Source organism: Rasamsonia emersonii, assembly GCF_000968595.1.
Source record: "Rasamsonia emersonii CBS 393.64 chromosome Unknown ctg1118621760604, whole genome shotgun sequence".
NCBI classification, from domain to species: Eukaryota; Fungi; Ascomycota; class Eurotiomycetes; order Eurotiales; family Trichocomaceae; genus Rasamsonia; species Rasamsonia emersonii.
The window spans coordinates 1-19,268 of NW_013562869.1; the positions used below are offsets into that span (position 1 = coordinate 1).

General features: G+C 52.9%; 7 protein-coding genes across 7 annotated transcripts; 5 read left to right on the forward strand and 2 right to left on the reverse strand.

Annotated features, from left to right (window-relative positions):
- On the reverse strand, nt 1-624 carry T310_7882 (Ribulose-phosphate 3-epimerase; the record flags this gene model as incomplete). Its single annotated transcript, XM_013469324.1, has 2 exons — nt 1-102; nt 382-624. Coding segments are annotated over 2 exons (345 nt in total), but the record flags the coding sequence as incomplete, so codon positions are not given.
- Nucleotides 625-2,233: 1,609 nt separating this feature from the next.
- Nucleotides 2,234-5,203, forward strand: T310_7883 (uncharacterized protein; the record flags this gene model as incomplete). Its single annotated transcript, XM_013469325.1, has 1 exon — nt 2,234-5,203. One exon carries the CDS (start codon nt 2,234-2,236, stop codon nt 5,201-5,203), a length of 2,970 nt encoding a protein of 989 aa, XP_013324779.1.
- Nucleotides 5,204-5,862: 659 nt separating this feature from the next.
- Nucleotides 5,863-6,383, forward strand: T310_7884 (Small nuclear ribonucleoprotein LSM2; the record flags this gene model as incomplete). The annotated part of the gene is made up of 3 exons (XM_013469326.1): nt 5,863-5,876; nt 5,927-6,177; nt 6,352-6,383. 3 exons carry the CDS (start codon nt 5,863-5,865, stop codon nt 6,381-6,383), a joined length of 297 nt encoding a protein of 98 aa, XP_013324780.1.
- A 784-nt stretch (nt 6,384-7,167) lies between these two features.
- T310_7885 (DNA repair protein Pso2/Snm1) lies at nt 7,168-9,806 on the forward strand (the record flags this gene model as incomplete). The annotated part of the gene is made up of 2 exons (XM_013469327.1): nt 7,168-8,160; nt 8,211-9,806. The coding sequence occupies 2 exons, from the start codon at nt 7,168-7,170 to the stop codon at nt 9,804-9,806; spliced, it is 2,589 nt and encodes an 862-aa protein (XP_013324781.1).
- A 1,295-nt stretch (nt 9,807-11,101) lies between these two features.
- Nucleotides 11,102-12,331, forward strand: T310_7886 (Methyltransferase type 12; the record flags this gene model as incomplete). Its single annotated transcript, XM_013469328.1, has 5 exons — nt 11,102-11,244; nt 11,439-11,445; nt 11,497-11,541; nt 11,591-11,745; nt 11,947-12,331. The coding sequence occupies 5 exons, from the start codon at nt 11,102-11,104 to the stop codon at nt 12,329-12,331; spliced, it is 735 nt and encodes a 244-aa protein (XP_013324782.1).
- Nucleotides 12,332-12,993: 662 nt separating this feature from the next.
- Nucleotides 12,994-14,235, forward strand: T310_7887 (uncharacterized protein; the record flags this gene model as incomplete). Its single annotated transcript, XM_013469329.1, has 7 exons — nt 12,994-13,138; nt 13,197-13,315; nt 13,361-13,500; nt 13,557-13,620; nt 13,669-13,714; nt 13,956-14,110; nt 14,209-14,235. The coding sequence occupies 7 exons, from the start codon at nt 12,994-12,996 to the stop codon at nt 14,233-14,235; spliced, it is 696 nt and encodes a 231-aa protein (XP_013324783.1).
- A 729-nt stretch (nt 14,236-14,964) lies between these two features.
- On the reverse strand, nt 14,965-18,389 carry T310_7888 (Benzoate 4-monooxygenase; the record flags this gene model as incomplete). The annotated part of the gene is made up of 7 exons (XM_013469330.1): nt 14,965-15,501; nt 15,908-16,116; nt 16,297-16,347; nt 16,378-16,395; nt 16,748-17,159; nt 17,261-18,026; nt 18,073-18,389. 7 exons carry the CDS (start codon nt 18,387-18,389, stop codon nt 14,965-14,967), a joined length of 2,310 nt encoding a protein of 769 aa, XP_013324784.1.
- Between the last annotated feature and the right edge of the window lie 879 nt (nt 18,390-19,268).

Here is a 19,268-nt window from a genome sequence, read left to right on the forward strand (position 1 = left end):
GTCTGCCGGCTCCTTGGCGGCCACGGATGAGATGGCGGCTTCATAGTGGAAGCAGTAGAGGTCGCATCCGGCGGCTTTGAAGTCCTTGACCCATCGTTGTGGCTGCAGAGAGAAGAGTCACAGAGTCAGCAAGTCTTACTCCTCAGAGACTGGCATTGATTGAGTGGTTTTTGTTGTCCAGGCGCCTCGAGGTGTGTGGGGGAAGGGAAGCTGGCAGTCGTCGAATCATGGAGAGCGGCGAAGCGCTCGGGTTTGGGTTCCCTCCGATCATCATTCTCCACGAGCAATTCCAGATCCCCGCCCATCACACCCCGTTGCGCCTCTGCTAAAAAAAGCATCTTCAGCCAGGAAGGAGTTCCTGTCTGTCCCAGCTGATCATACCTCCTTGATCATCATGTGGCAGTCAAAGGTGCCCCGGCCACCCGGCTGGGCAGGCCGCTCGACATGCGTCCGGATCTTGGTCACGACGGGGGCGCCAAAGGTCATGTTGGGGACGAAATGGCCGTCCATGATGTCGACATGGAGCCAATCCGCGCCCCGTTCCATCGTCACGGCACATTCTGCACCGAGCTTTGCAAAGTCGGCGCTGAGGATGGAGGGCGCGATGATCGCTGGTGGAGACATGGCGAGGGGGTGGGCCGGGCACGAAGCCAAGAGGAGTGGACGTTGGAGAAGGAGGAAAGGAGAAATGAAATGAATTGGAGCGAGCGGATAGAAATTAATTCATTGACTGACAACCAACAGAGTATAATATAATATGGAAGGAAAAGAGGTTTGGGAACGGCGAGTTTTATGACGGCCCGCTCTGCCAGGCTTGCCGGAGAACAGCGCGAGCGGTCTGGAATCATCCATCGCTTTGCTGTTCTGGAAAAACCAAACAGCGCAGCGCAGCGGACATCCATCCATCCAACCCACCCTGATATCATCATTCCGTGATAAGGGCTAGGGCTGGCGATTCGATGGAGGAGTCTATTTTATTGCATGATAGTTCTATCCCAGTGTATTATTACTTCTTCGATGCGTGGCTCGCTCGAAACCATTCATTGGCAGATAGCAGCATCTCTTCTCCCCGCATGGCTATTTGCTGTAATTCTTCCCTTCAGAGGAATCTGTACGGAGTAAAGAGGGGCGCGGAGATGCCCCTCGCTCCCGGCACGCAGAATGACATATCAGGACAACCCGCACGCCCCGTGAAGACGCGGGAATACCGTGTCTGTGCTAGTGTTGTTCAAGACTTCTAAGGAATCTCACGATGCGCCAAATCGAGATTCGAGAACCGTTGCGCTGGCGCGCTATACCCGGAACGGACGGCAGTCAGGGCTAGGGCTGGCAGTCAGGTGATCGTCCCCTTCTGGGTAAGGGTCGTCGCAGGCCTCGCGTCCTCCGGCCGGCTTTCGCGCCCTCGTCGTGCCGTCCTCTCCTCAGTGGCTCGAAAATAATCATAATCATACAAATCCCTTCGACTGCACTACGCGCTCGCTGTCATGGCTTTCTCGCAATGGACCTATCGATGATGTCTGCAGGATTCTTGTCCATCTGTGATGCCCAAGATTAAGCTACTGGGGGGTGTTTGGCACCTCTAAAGATAGAACACGGCGCTTGCAGCCTGCCAATCCGCGTCGTCCTCACGCCTGCAGAACTTCCATCTGTCTGTGCTTCCCCACCAAATCTGGGAGAGCGCAACGCCGCTGGTTCTTGTGTTTTGTTGCCTTGCGACCATTGGATGCCTGGACAGCCCCATGTCCAGTGAGCATCCAGCAGGCCTGCAGGCTTCGCGCTGCCCATGCACGCTGAGGACACACTGCACCAATGGCAGACCAATGTGACTGCCAGTTTCTATATCGGATTGCTCACAGCTGCATTAGCTCCGCCGTGATGGTTCACGTGGAGGGGTGGGCCATGATCGACCTCAAGGCCCTGATATCTTTTTATATCTCGCGGGGACCATCCAGTTGCCAGACAACTGCATTCTTCTGTTCTGATTTTCGTTGCTGCTGTTTTTCATTTCTGCTTTTTTCTTGTCTTGTTTTCTGCCTTCTTTGCTGGATCAAAGAAGGAATCCGTTGATCGGATCGCCATGCAATGCAATTGAGATACCCCTAGACGTTTTCTGTATATGTTTCTGTTCTTGTTTCGAAGCATATCCTGTTCAGAATAAGGCAATATCTGCTCCAACTTATTGATTTATTTATTATTAATCTACACGAGCTGCTACGAGTGATCTGGTATCACCATGACGCAGAACCGTCTGGGTACGGCAATTTCTTCACCTCCGCGGCGGGCCCGCAGGACAGTGCTTAATACGATAATCGAAGATACGAGAGAGGCGCAGTATGGCGAGGACGATGGGAGCCATTCGCGCCTGACGGTTACCACTAACCCCGCTGTCCACCAGGGGAAGGTAGCCATGGCTGCGTCCAAGGAAGAAGTCGATCGTGTGTCGACTCCAGTGTCGACAGATTCCTTGTCGTCCTGCTCGGATCAGGAATGGCAGCGTGGGATGCGGAGCTTCGATGAGCTCTATGATGCAACCGACGACGAGTCTGGAGAGGAATGTCCTTCTCTCTCCAGCAGTCGTCCCTCCAGTCTCGCGACCACATCAGTCCGGGGCTCAACCTACTCCTCCAACAGTCGCAATCGTTATCCTAGTCTTACCATTCCCTCGGACACGCTCTGGCCGTCCCTCAACACCCCCAATAAGAGCTCTCCCGTACCTCCGACGCCGCCTCCAAAGATTCCTGTCTCGCCGGCGGCGCTGTCAAGGCTGCCGCGATTTGTGCCAGCGCTACATGCGCCACCCTCCCTTGATGGGAGTGTGTCGTCAGACCAGATCTCGAATATGAGCGCACCTCCCACACCGGAGCTTCAGGCGGTTTCTGACCTTGAGTGGGACGATCAGCCGATTCGCGTTCTCCCGGACTCGGAGGCGACGCGCAATGCCGATGAGTCGAGTACGGGCATGGTGACAGAGGGCGAGCTCGCCATCGAAGCGGCGGATGATAACTGGAATCCTCTTCTGGAAAGCTTTCCCCGGATCCCGGTTCGCGGGGAGGAGGAGACCACGGAAACGATCCCCATCGTCTTCGCGGATGATTCTGCCCGGTCGCAGAGCCCAGAGGCAGATGCAGATGGGATCATGCTTCCTCCCGATGCAATGGCGACCCTTCAGCATATCCCGCTTGACGGCACCCCTGAGCCATGGTCCGAAACGTCCGAGAAGAACGACGAGATGCAGCAGTTGTCGGCACCTCCTAGCCGTCCACGAAGCGCGGATGGCGCGACACCCTCTTCTGAGCTCTCAGGATACAGTTTTACCAATCTCAGCATCCCATCTCCCGGAGATTTCTTCTCGTCCTTGGCTCCGAGAGCGCGTCGTACGTGGGCTATCCCAGACGCCAACAATCCTCCATCCTCGGCAGTCGCGGAACGTTTCTACAACGTGCCTTGGAATCGAGATGAAGGAGAAATCGTCGAGCAAGTTGTGCAGTGTCCAGAACACGTCTGCGCGGACGAACAACCTACGGCGGTTCCGCTCTCGAGTGGACCACCTACGGCGATCAGGATTTCCTCGGACCCGGAAAACGGACAATCGCATCAAAATGATAGTCCTATTAGCTCAGGAACAGATCCTGTCCAAGAAATCGATCGGTCTGGGGTCACCTATGAATATGACGAGTCCTATGAGGAGGAGTTGAAACGGCAGGCCGTTGCGAACCTGGACCGAACCAGTGTCTGGCTGGCAGCGCAGGCATCCTACTTGGCTGCCCTTCGTGAAACAAACCCCGCGAACAAAGCTCAGCCTAATGCTGAGTCGCCTGAGGCAGAGAAGGTGATTTCGCCATCTGTTGCGGACTCTCTCCCCAGGAAATCCGTGCGATTCGCGGAGAATGCGCTAGAGTCAGCGGCGAGTAGCCCACCACCGCAAGCGCCCGCGAGCAAGGACTCGATTTACTGGAGGGGGTTTCAATCCGTGCTCCAGCGATCTCGTCGTCGGGACACCTTCCTCCATAGCAATATTCGCTTCGACGCCGTGCAATCTGTGCGCCTCGCGTTACGCGACAAACATGTGGATAGCCTGATGGGCAAGTACGAGCTGGTTCGACCGGAGCGACCAGCATACACGGGTCCGTTCTCTCAGGCACCACGCAACTCCAAGGCTGCCGAAGTGTTGGCAGAACAGGCCTTCTTTGCCGAGCTTGAGAAAGAGCAGATGGTGCTTGCTCAGCTTCGTCAGTCTATGTGGGCAACTGAGGCGCTGCGGTACTTGAATGGTGGCAGTCTCATCTCCAGTCCTGCATCGAGACGACTCTCCAAGGTGACTCAGCCTCTAAATAGCCGGGAGAAAGCCGGAAAACGTCGCTTGCGGGTCCTTGACCTGGGGGGACAAGCCGCATGCGGGTGGGCCTGGCATCTTGCCAATGACTACCGGAATGTCAAAATCTACACGGTCGTCACCAAGGACCAAGTTGTCAATGACGCGATCAAGGGGCCACCGAACCATCGTTGCGTGTCTGTTTCGTGTCTCTGGAAATTGCCTTTCCGCGACAATCAGTTTGATGTGATCTCCGCTCGCTCCCTGCATGCGCTGCTGAAGACGGAGCGTCCGATTGGAGAGAGTCTGGACGAATTTGACCTCTGTCTCCAGGAGTGCTATCGCTGCCTGAAACCCGGTGGCTATCTGGAGTTCTTCGTGATGGACGCGGAGATCGCTCGTGCTGGGCCCTACGGGTCTGCAACGTCGGTGGAGTTCGCATTCAACCTGAAGACGCGCGGCTATGACCCTGCCCCGACGAAGAGATTCCTCGCTCGCATGAGGAGGAGTCGCTTCGTGGGCATCAAGCGAGCCTGGTTGTTCCTGCCTATGGGCGTGGAGCCCGTGAAGTCGCATCCACCCCGAGAAACGCCCGATCCGACCGTGCCAAGTCAGGTCCCCAACTACGAGGCCGTTCACGGGCCCGTGGGCAGCACCGCGGATGTGGCGAGCATGACGGGGCTACTCGGTGGATGGATGTGGGAGCAATGGATGCTGAAGCTCCAGATGGAGATGGGTCGAGAGCGCAAGAAGCTGCTGGAGGGTGTCGGCAGCATCTTTGATGAAGGACGCAAGAATGGCTCCGGTTGGACTTGCTTGTGCGGGTGGGCCATGAAGCCGAAACGCAGGCCAGCCAAGCACAGCGCTGTGAACGAGACTGCTAAGTCGTAGTGCTCTCTCTCCTTTCCGTCGTCATTATCCTTTTTGTCAAGTCATTACTGCCCTCTCTACTTTTTTACCGACATTCTATTCTTCTAACGTGTCCCCCGCTATGATGACATTTCTCATTCCCGTGTGATGTGATGTTGAATGTGTCGCTGCATGATCTACGATTGTATGTCGAGTTTTCCACTCCTTTTTGTTGGTTATGAATTGCATGTCGCTCATGACGGCAGCGACTTGGGGAGCTTATTCTGGAATATTTTTCGATCATATACCTTGAGAGATATACAGATACCCAATCGAGAGTCATTCCGATAAAGCAGTTATACGAATATTTCTTGTGACTTGAAGACGAGATTGTCTTAGTTGATGGCATCGTAGAAGTAGCGATCACGTGACCGACAGACAACGATCGTCGGATTCCGAATCCCAGCCGCAAGCCCTTTCTAAGCAACGAACGGACTATTTTCTCCTTCCAATTCTGGGTGTGCTCGAGAATCTACTCCTGGACTTTGTTGCCAGGCTTTGCCGGAGTCACCACGGCCGACAAGTTTAAAAGGAAATGCGATTGTGATAACTGGGACTGCTGCCAACCTCTCTCACTCACCTTTCCCCGCCTCCATCTCTCCCCGCTGCTTGCCGTACCTCCCTCTCTACCTTTCGTCATAATGCTGTTCTTCAGGTAACGACCTATCTTTCTATTGGGACTTTTCAGTATAATAACACTCGCAGTTTCTTCAAAACCCTCACCAACCAAGTCGTCACCGTCGAGCTCAAGAACGACATCCGCATCCGCGGCACCCTCAAGTCCGTCGACCAGTACCTCAACATCAAGCTGGACGACGTCGACGTCCTCGATCTCGACAAGTACCCGCATCTGTCGTCTGTTAAGAACATGTTTATCCGTGGGAGCGTGGTGCGCTACGTGGTCCTGCCGCAGTCGGAGGTTGATCGGGGATTGCTGGAGGATGCGACAAGGAGAGGTGAGCTACGATGTTCCTCCTTTTTCCCAGGCCCCTTCGTCCTGTTCCTGGATTTTTTTTTGAGATATTCTGTTGCAACGAATTTGTTTCGGCAATGTGCTTTTTTTTTGGTGGAATATGAGCTGCGTAGATCTCCTTGATTTTCATCCGCTGACTTGGTCTTCTTCCCTGCAGAGGCTGCCAACCAAGCAAGCAAGGCTCGATGAGTGGGTTTCGATTTTTTTTTATAATCTTTTGCAATACGGAGTACAATGGCGTGTAATGAATTTTTAAAAAGAATACAAAATTGACGGTGGCATCACTTGATCTACGACAGAGCATGGACGACGGCATGGCTTGTCTTCTTTACGTAATTAGAATTAGGGGTAGTTAACTGTTGCTTTCCAGCTTTGGAATTGGAATGGTTTTTTTTTTCCTGGAGAGCTCTACGAGGACGTAAGGACATGATGCGTCTCTGTCGGCAGGTAGAGGGTGTCTGCCAGTAATGGGATGCTGTATGGGAGCGCTTGATTCGTCTGTTGTGGTTGCCTGTGAATGGCACCTATGGCAGGATGAGAGCCTAGAGGTATTCACCTGAGATGGCCAGTGAATGAGCCCATTGTCAATCAATACGATTTCCATAGTCTGATTTCATAGTCTAAAATTCTAAACTCGCTACCTAATTGGCATAAAATTGCATTTTCCTGTGAATGTACTATCATCACGTGATTGCGCGACTCGGATCGCGATCTCTTCGCGCCCGCGATTCACTCTTCCATCCTGACCAGTGAATACTGCAATCAGAGGGCCCCGCTTCAGAAGTTTTCTCCCAGCCACCCTCTGTCGGGACCATGATTTACTATGTTCTGTAGCAGTCAGAGAATCTTCATCTTCTTCCATTACAACTATCCGGTCTCCAAACCCTCCCGATCCGTCTTTTCCTAATCACTCAACTCTACTACCACTACTACCAACTCCTACTTTGCTACTTCCTCGTTTCCTTCTTCTCTAATGGCTGGGAGCTCGTTTACGAGCCTGGCTTCGACGCCGGCGTCGAAGAAGCCCTCGTTCAACGGCCCCAAACGCAGCAGCACCGCAACCAAGCGCAACGCGAGCATCCTCAATTTCTTCAAGAAGGCCGATGGCCCGCCAAAGTCCACGCAGCCCCGCATCACCCAATTCGGAATCAAGATCGTGCCGTCGTCTGAAAACGGGAGCAGCAAGAATGGCGGCGGCAATTCGAGCAGCAGCAGCAGCAATCGTACCTTGAGCAGAGGAGAGAAGAGTCCCGGGTTGTTGTTCTTCGAGGACGAGAACAGTCGTCGCCCTGCTTCCTCAATTGCGGACAGGATCTGTAAGGAGGAAGAGGACACTGACTGGTTCTTTGGGGAAAGATCCAAGACCCCGGATGATCATCTTTGGGGCAATCCGAACAGCCCGCTCAAGGCTGAGCCCGCGAAATCGGACAATGAAGAAGAAGAGGAAGAAAGGTTCAATGAGAATGGAGGATCTGTCAAACGCCGCAAAACAGAGAGTCCGACTCCTTCCGGAAGAGCGAATTCGGTCGTTCGACAGCGCAAGGGCCCTTTTATTGATGAGTCGGACAGCGAGAATGAGGACGTTGCCGCGTTACGGGAATTCGATGCTAATTTCTCGCGTCCTGCGGTTCTGCAGGAGACGAAGGACAGTACTCCAGTCGCGGCTGAGGAACGCAACATCGCCGGCAAGTCTTCTTCACTGGTAAGAGCAGCCACCGGCGACGCCGGAGATGATCCTGATGACGCAGTGACCGATGACTTGGAACACGCAGAAGAAGACGAGCTAGAGGGCGAGGATTTCCTGGAGGGCCCATTGGGGGAGGAGGAGGGGGAAGGGGCCGGACTGGATGAAGATGACCAAGCTGGGGATCTTGCAGGTGATGCAGTCGGTGGATGTCGAGAACAGAGCCCCGAGGTGCCCATGTGTCCAATCTGCAAGGCCAATCTTGGGGGACTGTCCGATTCCGTGAGTAAATAGTCCTCGATTGGCCATCATTTCTTGCTGATTGTCTCCAGGAAGCGTCTGTGCATGTAAATGGATGTTTAGACGGAAATCCGACTCCGATTCCAGCCAAGAGTAAACCTACTGCCTCTGTAAAGGGCTTGACACGCTCGGAGAAGGCGGCTATTGCCAGACCTGCGCAGCGAAATCCTTTCACCGTTGGAGCTACGGGGGAAACATCTGCCTTTTCCAAGCTGATGGCCGGAAATGCCGAGGATACAGCGTGGGCGACGGCTGCCGCCAAGGAAGCGGCATCCCGGGGTAGGCAGGCCTACGAGCGTACATGTCCGTTCTATAAGATCATTCCGGGCTTCTCCATCTGTGTTGATGCCTTTCGATACGGGGCGGTAGAGGGCTGTCAGGCCTACTTTCTTAGCCATTTTCATAGCGATCATTATGCCGGGCTTACGGCCTCGTGGCGTCATGGTCCTATCTACTGCAGCAAGGTCACGGGCAATCTGGTGCGCCAGCAGCTCAAGGTCGACCCTAAGTGGGTGGTCGATCTCGAGTTTGAGAAGACAACCGAGGTGCCGGGGACGGATGGGGTGCAGGTCACCATGATACCAGCCAACCACTGTCCCGGCAGCGCCTTGTTTCTGTTTGAGAAAACGGTCAAGGGTCCTCCCTCTCCTCGCACGCAGCGTATCCTGCATTGCGGCGACTTTCGCGCCTCTCCGGCTCACGTTCAGCACCCGCTTCTGCGGCCCGAAGTTGTGGACGAGGCTACTGGCAAACCGCGTCAGCAGCGGATCGATGTCTGCTATCTGGACACCACCTATCTCAACCCCAAATACGCGTTTCCCAGTCAGGAAGATGTGATTTCGGCATGTGCGGATATGTGTGCACGTCTCAGCGAGGACTGCGACAACGACGAGAAACTCGACTACCACAAGCGCGGTCAAGGAGGCGGTGCGATTACCAAGTTTCTCTCTAGCGAAGCGGGGACGGATAAATCGAAGGACGAAGGGCAGGAGCAGTCGGCATCTCGTGGTGGACGGTTGCTGGTAGTGATCGGGACATACAGCATTGGCAAGGAGCGCATCTGCCTGGGAATCGCGCGGGCGTTGAAGTGCAAGATCTATGCGCCCCCAGCAAAGAAGCGCGTGTGCGCATGTCTCGAGGACCCGGAGCTGTCGTCGTTACTGACGGACGACCCGCTGGAGGCCCAAATCCACATGCAGACCATGTTCGAGATCCGGGCGGACACGCTGGCGGAGTACCTACAGTCGCTGAAACCGCATTTTTCACGCGTCGTCGGCTTCCGTCCGACGGGGTGGAACTACCGGCCGCCCGGGGGACGGCTCCTGGACAATCCGCCCGTGTCGACGGTGCTGCATTCGAGCAACTGGAAGACGCCGTTCAGCGTGCAGGACCTTGTCCCGCAGCGAGGCAGCACGCGGGAGAGCTCGTGCTTCGGCGTGCCGTACAGCGAGCACAGCTCGTTCCGGGAGCTGACCATGTTCTGCTGCGCGCTGCGGATTGGCCGCATCATCCCGACGGTGAATGTGGGCAGTCGCAAGAGCAGGGAGAAGATGAAGGCGTGGTTTGAGCGCTGGGAGGCGGAGAAGCGCAAGTCTGGGTTTTTTGTCGTCCAAGGGGAGACGTGGTAGGAGGAGATCTGTAGATAGATAGATAGATACCGGTTGTTTGAACTTGCATGATGTCCTTGGTTAGATGACGAACGTCGCATATTACAATCTTTTTCCAAGTACGGAGTTCTCTTTCGAGTTTCTCCTATATATAATATCAATCCATGGATCCAGAATATATATTCCGTCTCTGGAGCAGCGCTCCATATGCCCAGGTGAGATTCACTGGATTCTCAGTAATGATACAAGCGTCGACTACCGAAGAATTACCCTCTTAATAATACCTCTTCGACTGAGCTTTGTAGTCGTCCATACCCGCATGTGCTCTGGATCACATGACAGCATGACCTAGTTACCAGTCACTTGACTGTTATCTGTTGCTGTTGCTTCTATCTCAGCGCCATCACCGCCTTCGACCTGCGCTCGCTGATCTGCGCCAGCCGTCGCTTTGACCTCTCCCCGGGCCGTCGCCGGCCTGGGCGCCGTCGCCATGGTTCCTGACGATCAAGCTGACCCTCTGGATCGCTGAGTCGCTTACCTGAACAGTATGCTGCATGTCCGGTGTGTTCGGCATCGGCAGCAGCTGGGGCTGATGGAGAAGCTGGAGCAGTTCGAGCTGCTCCATTCTATATTATTAATTAGATGTCAGTCATTTCCTCCCATGAGACGTCCCTGTTAGTTCCTATTTCAGTAATTATCTTCCGAGAAATGTGTGCATACTAACAAACTTACTAGGTCAACTGTATGCATTGGCATCCTCGACCCCTGTCAACGCACTTACTGCATTGAGTATGTGGCACAGCTTCACCGGTCTTGGCTACTTGTGAAAAACATTCTCAATAATGGTATGGTCATCTCAGCCAGAGGAAACTGTTGTTATAACTTATGCGGGGAAATATCCCCCAGTGCATAATTTGCATGACTCGGACACAAAAACCAGCTTCCCAAGCGAAGCGACCGACACAGCGACCGGTCGCAGTCTAACAGCTAGCAAGACAGAACGAGCCAAAGCATATTCCATTGATTGGCGGTTTATCCACGTTTGCGATGCATGCTGCAAGTACCATCTGCAACTACCCTGCTAGGTAATTAGTGTTGATTGTTGTCGCAGAGCGAGGTACTGTACAGTACATACGTAGTCCTGCAATCGGATTCCTTTATAGAGCACCCCTCCCTCAGTCACCACTCACCAGTAGTAGTTTTGGTACCTGCGTGCCTGCTGCATCTGCATCTGCATTTGCATCCATTCCATTCAGAATTACGGAGTACTACTTGCTGGACTGCCCACCCCTGTCAAGTTGTTCAACATCGAAAGCATGGCTCCGAGTGCTACCGTTGGGAACGCCCTGGAAGTGGATGTAAGCATTGACACGCCTGTGCAAGCCTGCAAGGTGTATCCTGCTAAACGGATTAGTCAGGAGGTTGAATTTACTGATACAGACTCTGTTTACGATGAATCGTGAGTAGAAACACCCAGCTGTAATTGATTATATTTGCAGCCTTGTCTGATGATCTGCTATAGCATTGATACAGCTAGCTATGTGACATCTATCAGTTCAAGCATCAGAGACTACAAGCGCCATTCGCTGTCTTTTGAGTTTCGCCTCTTCATCGACCAGCATGCTAACTAGATGGTTTACGATTTGTTAACAGATACGAGGTAAGTCCTGACCTACATGCCTGCGAGTAACTACTGACATTTTTTTTCTAGAATGGCCGTCGGTACCATGCATATCACGAGGGGGCTTATATTCTGGTATATCTCGTCGACTCCTTGTGAGGACCGAAACTGATCCTGCAATTAGCCAAACGACAAAGAGGAACAGGACCGAATGGATATATGGCATCACATATACCTGCTCCTTCTAAGAGGAGAGCTTTGCCTTGCGCCGGTCAGGAATCCTCGGCGTGTACTAGACCTCGGTACTGGAACGGGAATCTGGGCCATCCAGTTTGCTAAGTAAGAGCAATATTCTTGTCTGCTGTCTGCTTTATTTATTCGCAGGGTCTTTGCTAACGTTGATGCTATTTTAGTGAATACCCTAATGCGAAAGTTATCGGCACTGATTTGAGCCCTATCTAACCACAATGGTAGGGAGCTACATACCTCTGCAACCTTCAATACAATGACTATTCTCTGACGTGGATGGACACATAACAGGGTCCCTCCGAACTGCACATTTGAGATTGACGACTTTGAGACGGAATGGCTATACAAGACCAAGTTCGACTACATCCACGGCCGTGAGCTGGAGGGGTGTGTCGCTGACGTAGAGCGGCTTTTCCAGCAAGCCTTTGAGCATCTGAATTCTGGGGGATACTTTGAATTTGACGGTGCCTATGCTCGCTACTGCTCTGATGATGGTACTGATAAAAAGGCCAAGCATCTCCACTTACTGACAAAGTACCTCTCTTTGGCTGGGGTGAAATTCGGCAAAAGCGTCGAGAAAACACTCTCGTGGAAGGACGCGATGAAAAAGGCGGGCTTCGTTGATGTGAAGGAGTCTGTCGTTAAGGTTGTCCTTCCCACTTCTTCTGCCCTGTAGGAACTAGCTAATGGCCGAATGAATATTCCAGGTTCCCGTCGGCACCTGGCCAAAAGACCCCAAGATGAAGGAGATTGGAACGTTCCACCTGGCCGCGCAGTTCCAGGGAATCGAATCCTACACCCCAGCACTGTTTTCGCGCGTCCTTGGCTGGAGTAGTGAGGAGATACAGGCGCTGTTGGCGAAAGCGCGCGAGGAGCTCAAAGATCGATCGATTCATCTCTATGTTAAAATGTTACTTTGTGTATGGACGGAAGCCTTGACAAAACTTTATCATGTTGGAGGGTAGCTTCTGGGGTTTCTACTATCTGTCGTACAAAAAGAAAAGTTCCTAATTGTACAGATTAGAAAATCGCAGAGACTCCTAACTTACTCTTAAGTGTGAATGATTGGGTACCAGATTGCCAGACCGTTCCATAGTTGTCTGCATCATCGCTCATCCTGACATCACCGGAAACAACACCCACAGCCACAAGCAAAGCATGTTTGCTGTTTGTATTGAATATCCATTCTTATCAATCCGATGTGAAGTTCATGAATAGAGATATCCAACACGAGCTTTACGACTGTTTCTTAATTTATCTGCCATTTTATTTCCTTTTTTATATCAACACAAGCCTTTAACGACTCGCTCCGCTCGTCTACTAGGCTTGTATGTAAACATGAGTCTCAACGACCTCCCCTCTGTCAATGAAATCAAACGCGCCGTCGCAGCAGGCCAGCGCATCACTTCGGCCGATGTCTCTGCCATCGCGCAGGCCGAGAGCGAGATGACGGGCCGAGGTCCGGTGAAGGGTGGTCCGGCAGGTAGTACCCTCTCCGGTATTACCCTCAGGTTGATTCTGATTCTGATTTTTTTATACAGCCACCGCACACAGTCTCGCCTCCAAGCAGATGAATTTCGACGCCAAGGTCGACGAGCTCGCGAGCAAGCCGCAGAGCCATATTACGCGGAAGGATGCGAGGGATATCCAGTCTGCTGAGGTGCGTTATCCACACAAACACACCACACCTGCGATGAACTCACAGAGTCACTTACCCTCTGGTGGTCTTCAGGGCCGCGCATTCAACACACCCCCGGGCCCAGCATCTATATCCGCGCAAGTCCGCTCCATCGCCGACAGAAACGAAATGCTGGGCCTGCCGGCCGTCCACGACCCGGGCCCCGTGTACGTGACCAAGGCAGAAGCCTCAGAGGCGCAGTCGTTGGAGTCGAGATATACAGGTGGGATGGTGCCGAGGGGGAGTTTGGCGGCGCAGATGCAGGGATGTATCCTATAACACCTACTGTTTGTTTATGTCTGTGTGTGTGGTGTTTGATGTGCTGACGGAAGCAGAGCGCGGCCGACAAGGTGGAAAATGCCAAACGGGGTGTTCGGAGGGGTGGGTATTATACTTAGTTGAGTCCAGTCGGTCGAGTCGTGGCGAGCCGTGACGAGTCGAGTCGGATATGACTGCAATTACGGTCAGCTGTGTCGATGATGATTGCATTGCATTGTGTTGTATAGAATGGCATGGTATAGTAGAGCTTGGACTCTCCGAGACGAGACTAGAGCAATAGACAATGTATGATATTGCAGGAAATGCATTATTTTTCATGTGTCTGTATGAAATAAATTAAAAGGAAGAAAAAAAGAGAGAACGAAAAGAAAAGAGTGCGAGACAGACGAGAGAGAAGAGCAGAGAGAATGGACTAAAAGAAACAAGAAACCGAAACGAAAAGAAAAAAAAAGAAGTGCTCAGCTGGATAGAGAGCTGCACATACTTAGTCCTCCTATGGTATGCTATCTCTCAAAGTTCCAGCTTGACAATAATAATGCTTCAAGAAAAATATTGATCATGGAGTAAATAATAGTATAATTATATTATATCTACAGTGTCTTGCCAAAAAAAAAACCCCATAATTAGTTGTTGATTTTATTTGGAATATATATAAGCTGAGATTTGTGCCTTTATATTATTGCGATATTTTTAATTGATACTCTGTATTTAAGTACATAAATACCAGCAAATAATATTTGTCAAACAAATTGGGACACAACAAAAGAAAAACCTAGGTCGTCTAGTGAACCCCTAGATAGTATGAATGATTCATAGCTGCCAGGTTGACAATGTTCTATATCTAGTAAAGCTATCAAAGGTACCTAAACGGTGAAAATTATGCTTTACAAAAAAAAGGAAAGAAAGAAAGAAAGAAAGAAATAGAGAAAGAAATCGAAAAATTATAATTGAATATTTTTCTCATAAAAGTCCCCTCGTATATTATGCAATATAACTATTGTCATTTTCATCTTGAATAAATATTTTTGTTGAAGAGCTAGTTCTGAATCTGAACAGTATGTTACACTGTAATTTCAGCCTTAACAGGCACCTAATTACTGCAGCCTGTAGGTACCTGATTCTGCAAGATCAGCCCTAACAACCTACTAGCCCGCCTCAGCTAGCTGCATCTAACTAACTGTTTATTGACGAGGATTGCTGCCAGACAGCTCAGCTGGCTCACTGTCATTGGCCATGCAGCGGCTTCGCAAGATGATTGCTGTCTCACAGCATTGTCATCAGCTGAATGTATGAGAGCTCAGCCTGAGCTTTCTATTCTACATGTATTTTATTATTTATTTCTTGTCTACAACTCAGTCACTGAGTTCGTAGATGCAGTCATGTTCAAACGCTCCGTCTTCACCCACATCACCCCCCTTCCATCCTATGTCCCCCGCGACGTGGTCGTCGACATCCTCCACTCGCACGGCGAGATGATCGAGCTGAACCCGCTCGTCACGAGCCACCGCCGCTGCGACCCGCCGCCGGCCCTGGCGCTCCCTGACGAGCTCGAGGCCGCCTGGTACGAGATCACGGACCGCATCTCGTATCTCCCCGGCGGCCTGCTGTCCGGCAGCGTCACCTACTACGGCTGCTTCCACGATCTTCCGCGGGGTCTGCAGACGCACGTCCACGCGCCCGCCGGGCTCGAGATCAGGGCCAAATGGCAGGTTTGCGGGAACATGCCGGGCGAGCCGCGCGCCCCGGTCGAGCTGGGCATGGAGAAGCTGCGCATCCCGAAGGAGGGCCTGTATCTGCGTGAGGATGTGGATCTGCGGTGCAGCCTGGTGCTGCTGGGGATGGTCAAGAAGAACCTCAAAAAGTCCCACGCGGGGCTGGTCGAGCGGTTGCTGGAAAGGACGAGGCATCTAGCTGATGCGAGGAGTCACGACTCGACGAGTGCGTATCTTCAGCAGTCGGGTTCAGACTCGCGCCCAGCGTCGCTCTATTCAAGTCATTCGAGCAGTAATACTGGAGACGATCGCAAACACGGCAATTATACCTTCACTCGCCATGACTCGTGGCCCGGGCAGAGGCCTGCTTCTCCGGATAGCGTGCGTTCGTGGTATAATAACAATCACAGCCAACATTATCGGTATTACAGTCAGCAGTACTATCCCCAGAACGGCTATCAGCAGCAGCAGCAGCAGACACAATATCAGCAAAACCAGCCATATATCAACCTCGAGTACCGACACAGCGTGGAGTATCAATATCCACATCACCGCTATCCCTCGCTGGAAACCCAGTTCCTACCCAGACCAAGGCCAGCCGAACTGCCGAGTCCGGTGGCAGATCGAGAAGAACGCCAGTCAACTCCGGTGCGATCAGGCCAGGAGGACCAGCAGGGCTGGCACGAGGAAGGGAATTACCAGATTCGATCACAGTCCTCGTATCCGTATCAACAGAGCCAACTCCCGCGGAGGGACCAGAAGTTGTATCGACACCATCCTCGATTGCAGGAGCTGGAATGACAATGATTAACGGACAGACATGCCTCTACCACAGAGGGACACAGAGAGAGAGAGAGAGGCACTTTCATTGATCTCCCCTCCCTCCCTCTGAATGGAATCACTGTTTCTGTATCTGCATTGGATCAATTAGATAATGGCAGACAGACAAACTGGAGGACGATGGTAACTTACGAGCGATGTTTTCTAGTAATCCTCCCTTTCGCTTCAACCCGATGTACATACCTACATAGTTTAGGTTTATATTATACACACATCTTATGCTGGATACAGCTAGTTATTCACCTTAGGTTAGCGAGGGGAAAAATAGACAGATTTTTTTTTCCATGGTTAAGAATTTATTTCACTCGAATACACACGAGAAATGTCAATGTCAATGTTAATGTTAATGTCAGTGTTAATCAATCACTTCCTTTCCACTCTCCTGTCGTATCCTCTCTTCTCTCTTTCTCTCACTTATTGCCTGGCTTGATTCTCTGATTCATTGTCCACGTTCACTCAGTCATCACTCATTGCTTGCTTATATATATCTCGACAGGTAAGATAAGACATCAGCGAATAATCGCTTTTCTGTTTTTTTTTTCCTTGCCTACACAGCAGCCACAGTCCTCCTCTTCAACCCCACCTTCAACCCCATCGGCTTCCGGAGGAATCCCTCCCTTGTCTCCATCGGCCCCTCCTGCTCGAGCCGGAAGTCGAAGTTGCGGAACACCGTGCCCACGATGCAAGTCAGTTCCATCTCCGCGACGTTGCGTCCGACGCACGCCCGCGGTCCCGTGCTGAACGGAATGAACGCCGCCTTCTGCCGCGCTGTCAGCCGCTTCGGGTCCCAGCGTTCCGGCACAAAGGCCTCTGCGTCTGGCCCCCAGATCTCCGTCGAGTGGTGGATTGTGTATGTCGGCACGGACACAATGTCCCCTGGGTGGAACACTCGGCCGCAGATCTCGACGGGGCCGCTCGTAGGCGGGATCTCCCGGGGAAGGCCCAGCGCGGAGGTGCTGTGGATGCGCATCGTTTCCCAGATGACCCATTGCACGCTGTGCAGTTAGCAGGGATGCGTCCAAGAGAGGTTTTGATGGGAGAATGCAGGCACATACTAAGGAACGTCCTTCAACATCGCAAACGACGGAATACTCACACCCGCCGGCACCGCCTCGTCAATCGCCTGCTGCAACTTGCCCAGCACGCCCGGTGTGCGCAGCACCCAGTACAGCAGCGCACACGACGTGTTGGACGTCGTGTCCGAGCCGGCAATCAGCTGCGTCAGCGCCTCGGCCGTGAGCTCCTCGCGGCCCAGCTTGGCGCCCGTCTCGTCCTTGGCCTCCATCAGCCGGGCCAGCAGGTCCACGCGCGTGTTGTTGGCCATGACCTCGGGACGCAGCCGCTCTTTCACCCGCGCGATGGCGATCCCCGCCAGGTTGTTCACGGCCTTAAGCCCGTCGCGGAAGAACCGGTCCGGCAGGTACGGCGCAAACTTCATCAGCGCCGGGTAGCAGCCCAGCGTGGCGGAGACCTCGCCGCGGCGGTTGAGCACCTCGATGGCGGGCGCGTACGTGGGCGGCGAGTCGGGCGTCTCGCGCACCTCGGCGTAGTCCTTGCCCTTGGCGAGCATGCCGAAAGGGGCGCCGAAGGCCAGGTCGCCGATGATGTCGAAGGCCAGGTAGTTGAACCAGTGGAGGGCGTCGATGGAGGCGAAGCCGGTGGCCGGGTTGGTCTGGCGCTCGCAGATGCTGCACCACTGCTTGACGAACAGCTCGATGTTGGCGTGGATGTACTGCTCGAACTGCCCGACCGACTTGGCGCTGAAGGTGTGCGACACGGCCTTGCGCTTGCGCGTGTGCTCCGCGCGGTCCCGGGTGTTGAACAGCCCGCGGCGGATGGACACGAAGGCGTCGTAGTAGTCACTGCGATGTCAGTCGACACCCCAGGGGAAGGGGGAGGGATACTCACGACTTCAGGAAGCCGTTGCCATGGCCGTAGATGGCCTGGATGGCAGCATCATCGGCAATGGAGACGTGGTTCGGCTGGAGACGGACGAACTTGCCGTACTTCTTGTGGGCGTCATGAACAGCCTGGTATCGACGGCCCCGACGGCATTGATAGAACAGCCAGAAATTCGACCAGGCGGCCGGGAAGGGGGCGGGGATGTCGTGCCAGCGCCATTTGGCCAGGTAGGGGACGAGATAGTACAGCACTAGCAGGGCGACGGCCGTGTAGGGCGAGAGGAGGAGGTTGACAGAGACAGGCACATTGGAAACCAGCACCATGGCTAGTGGATTTGTATCAAACGATCAATTCAACTCATTCAATGGAAAACACAACGTAACAATCCTCTTCTGAAGCAATTGAACAAGCTGATGCGCGTCGAATCTTTCATCAGGTCAGTCATGCCTTTATGTGCAAGGGCCCCGGGGACGCACACCATAAAGCTCGGCAGACAGGCAGGCATCGGCGACAAGAGTCGGGAATGGCGCAGGAAGCGCGGTGCTGGCAGCGGCCGTCTGGAGTGGTCAGGGTTTCGACAGGGTTGCCGACATTCGGCGCCGACGTTGGTTATGCTCGGCTACGGCGTTGTGCCCCCGCTTTTCAGTTTTTTCCCCAGACGGCTTCCCCAGACGGAGCGGAAGCAGTGTCATGTCAGTCGTGCAGTCGACAGACAGTAAGATTGATCGCTCATACTCCTCCTCCTCCTCCTCCTCTTCCTCCTCCTCTTGTTCATCTTATCATTCTTGTTGTTGACAGAACTGCCTTGTCGAGAGCAACACGAGTCAGTTGTCAATATGGAGGCAGACCTATCATTCTACCGATTTCCCAATACGGCTAGCGGATCGACGGCTGACTAACACATGCAGGGCAGATCTGCCATCGTCCAATAGGATTTGCAGTATTGTAATCCGAGTCATGGTCACCTTAATTAATACGAGCAAGAAGGCAAGATGCAAGATGCTGACTCGATATGCCTATGGATTTGAATCAATCACTGCCTGCTTGTTCTCCACGAGACGAGACGAGACAAAGCTGAGATGAGACAGACAACATTTTTTATTGTTCGTCTATTTTATACGAGAGAAATCGTCCTGCTGGAAACCGCTGATGCGCGTATGACGGTATAGCCTTTTTTTTAAAAAAAAAAAGAAAGGGCGCAG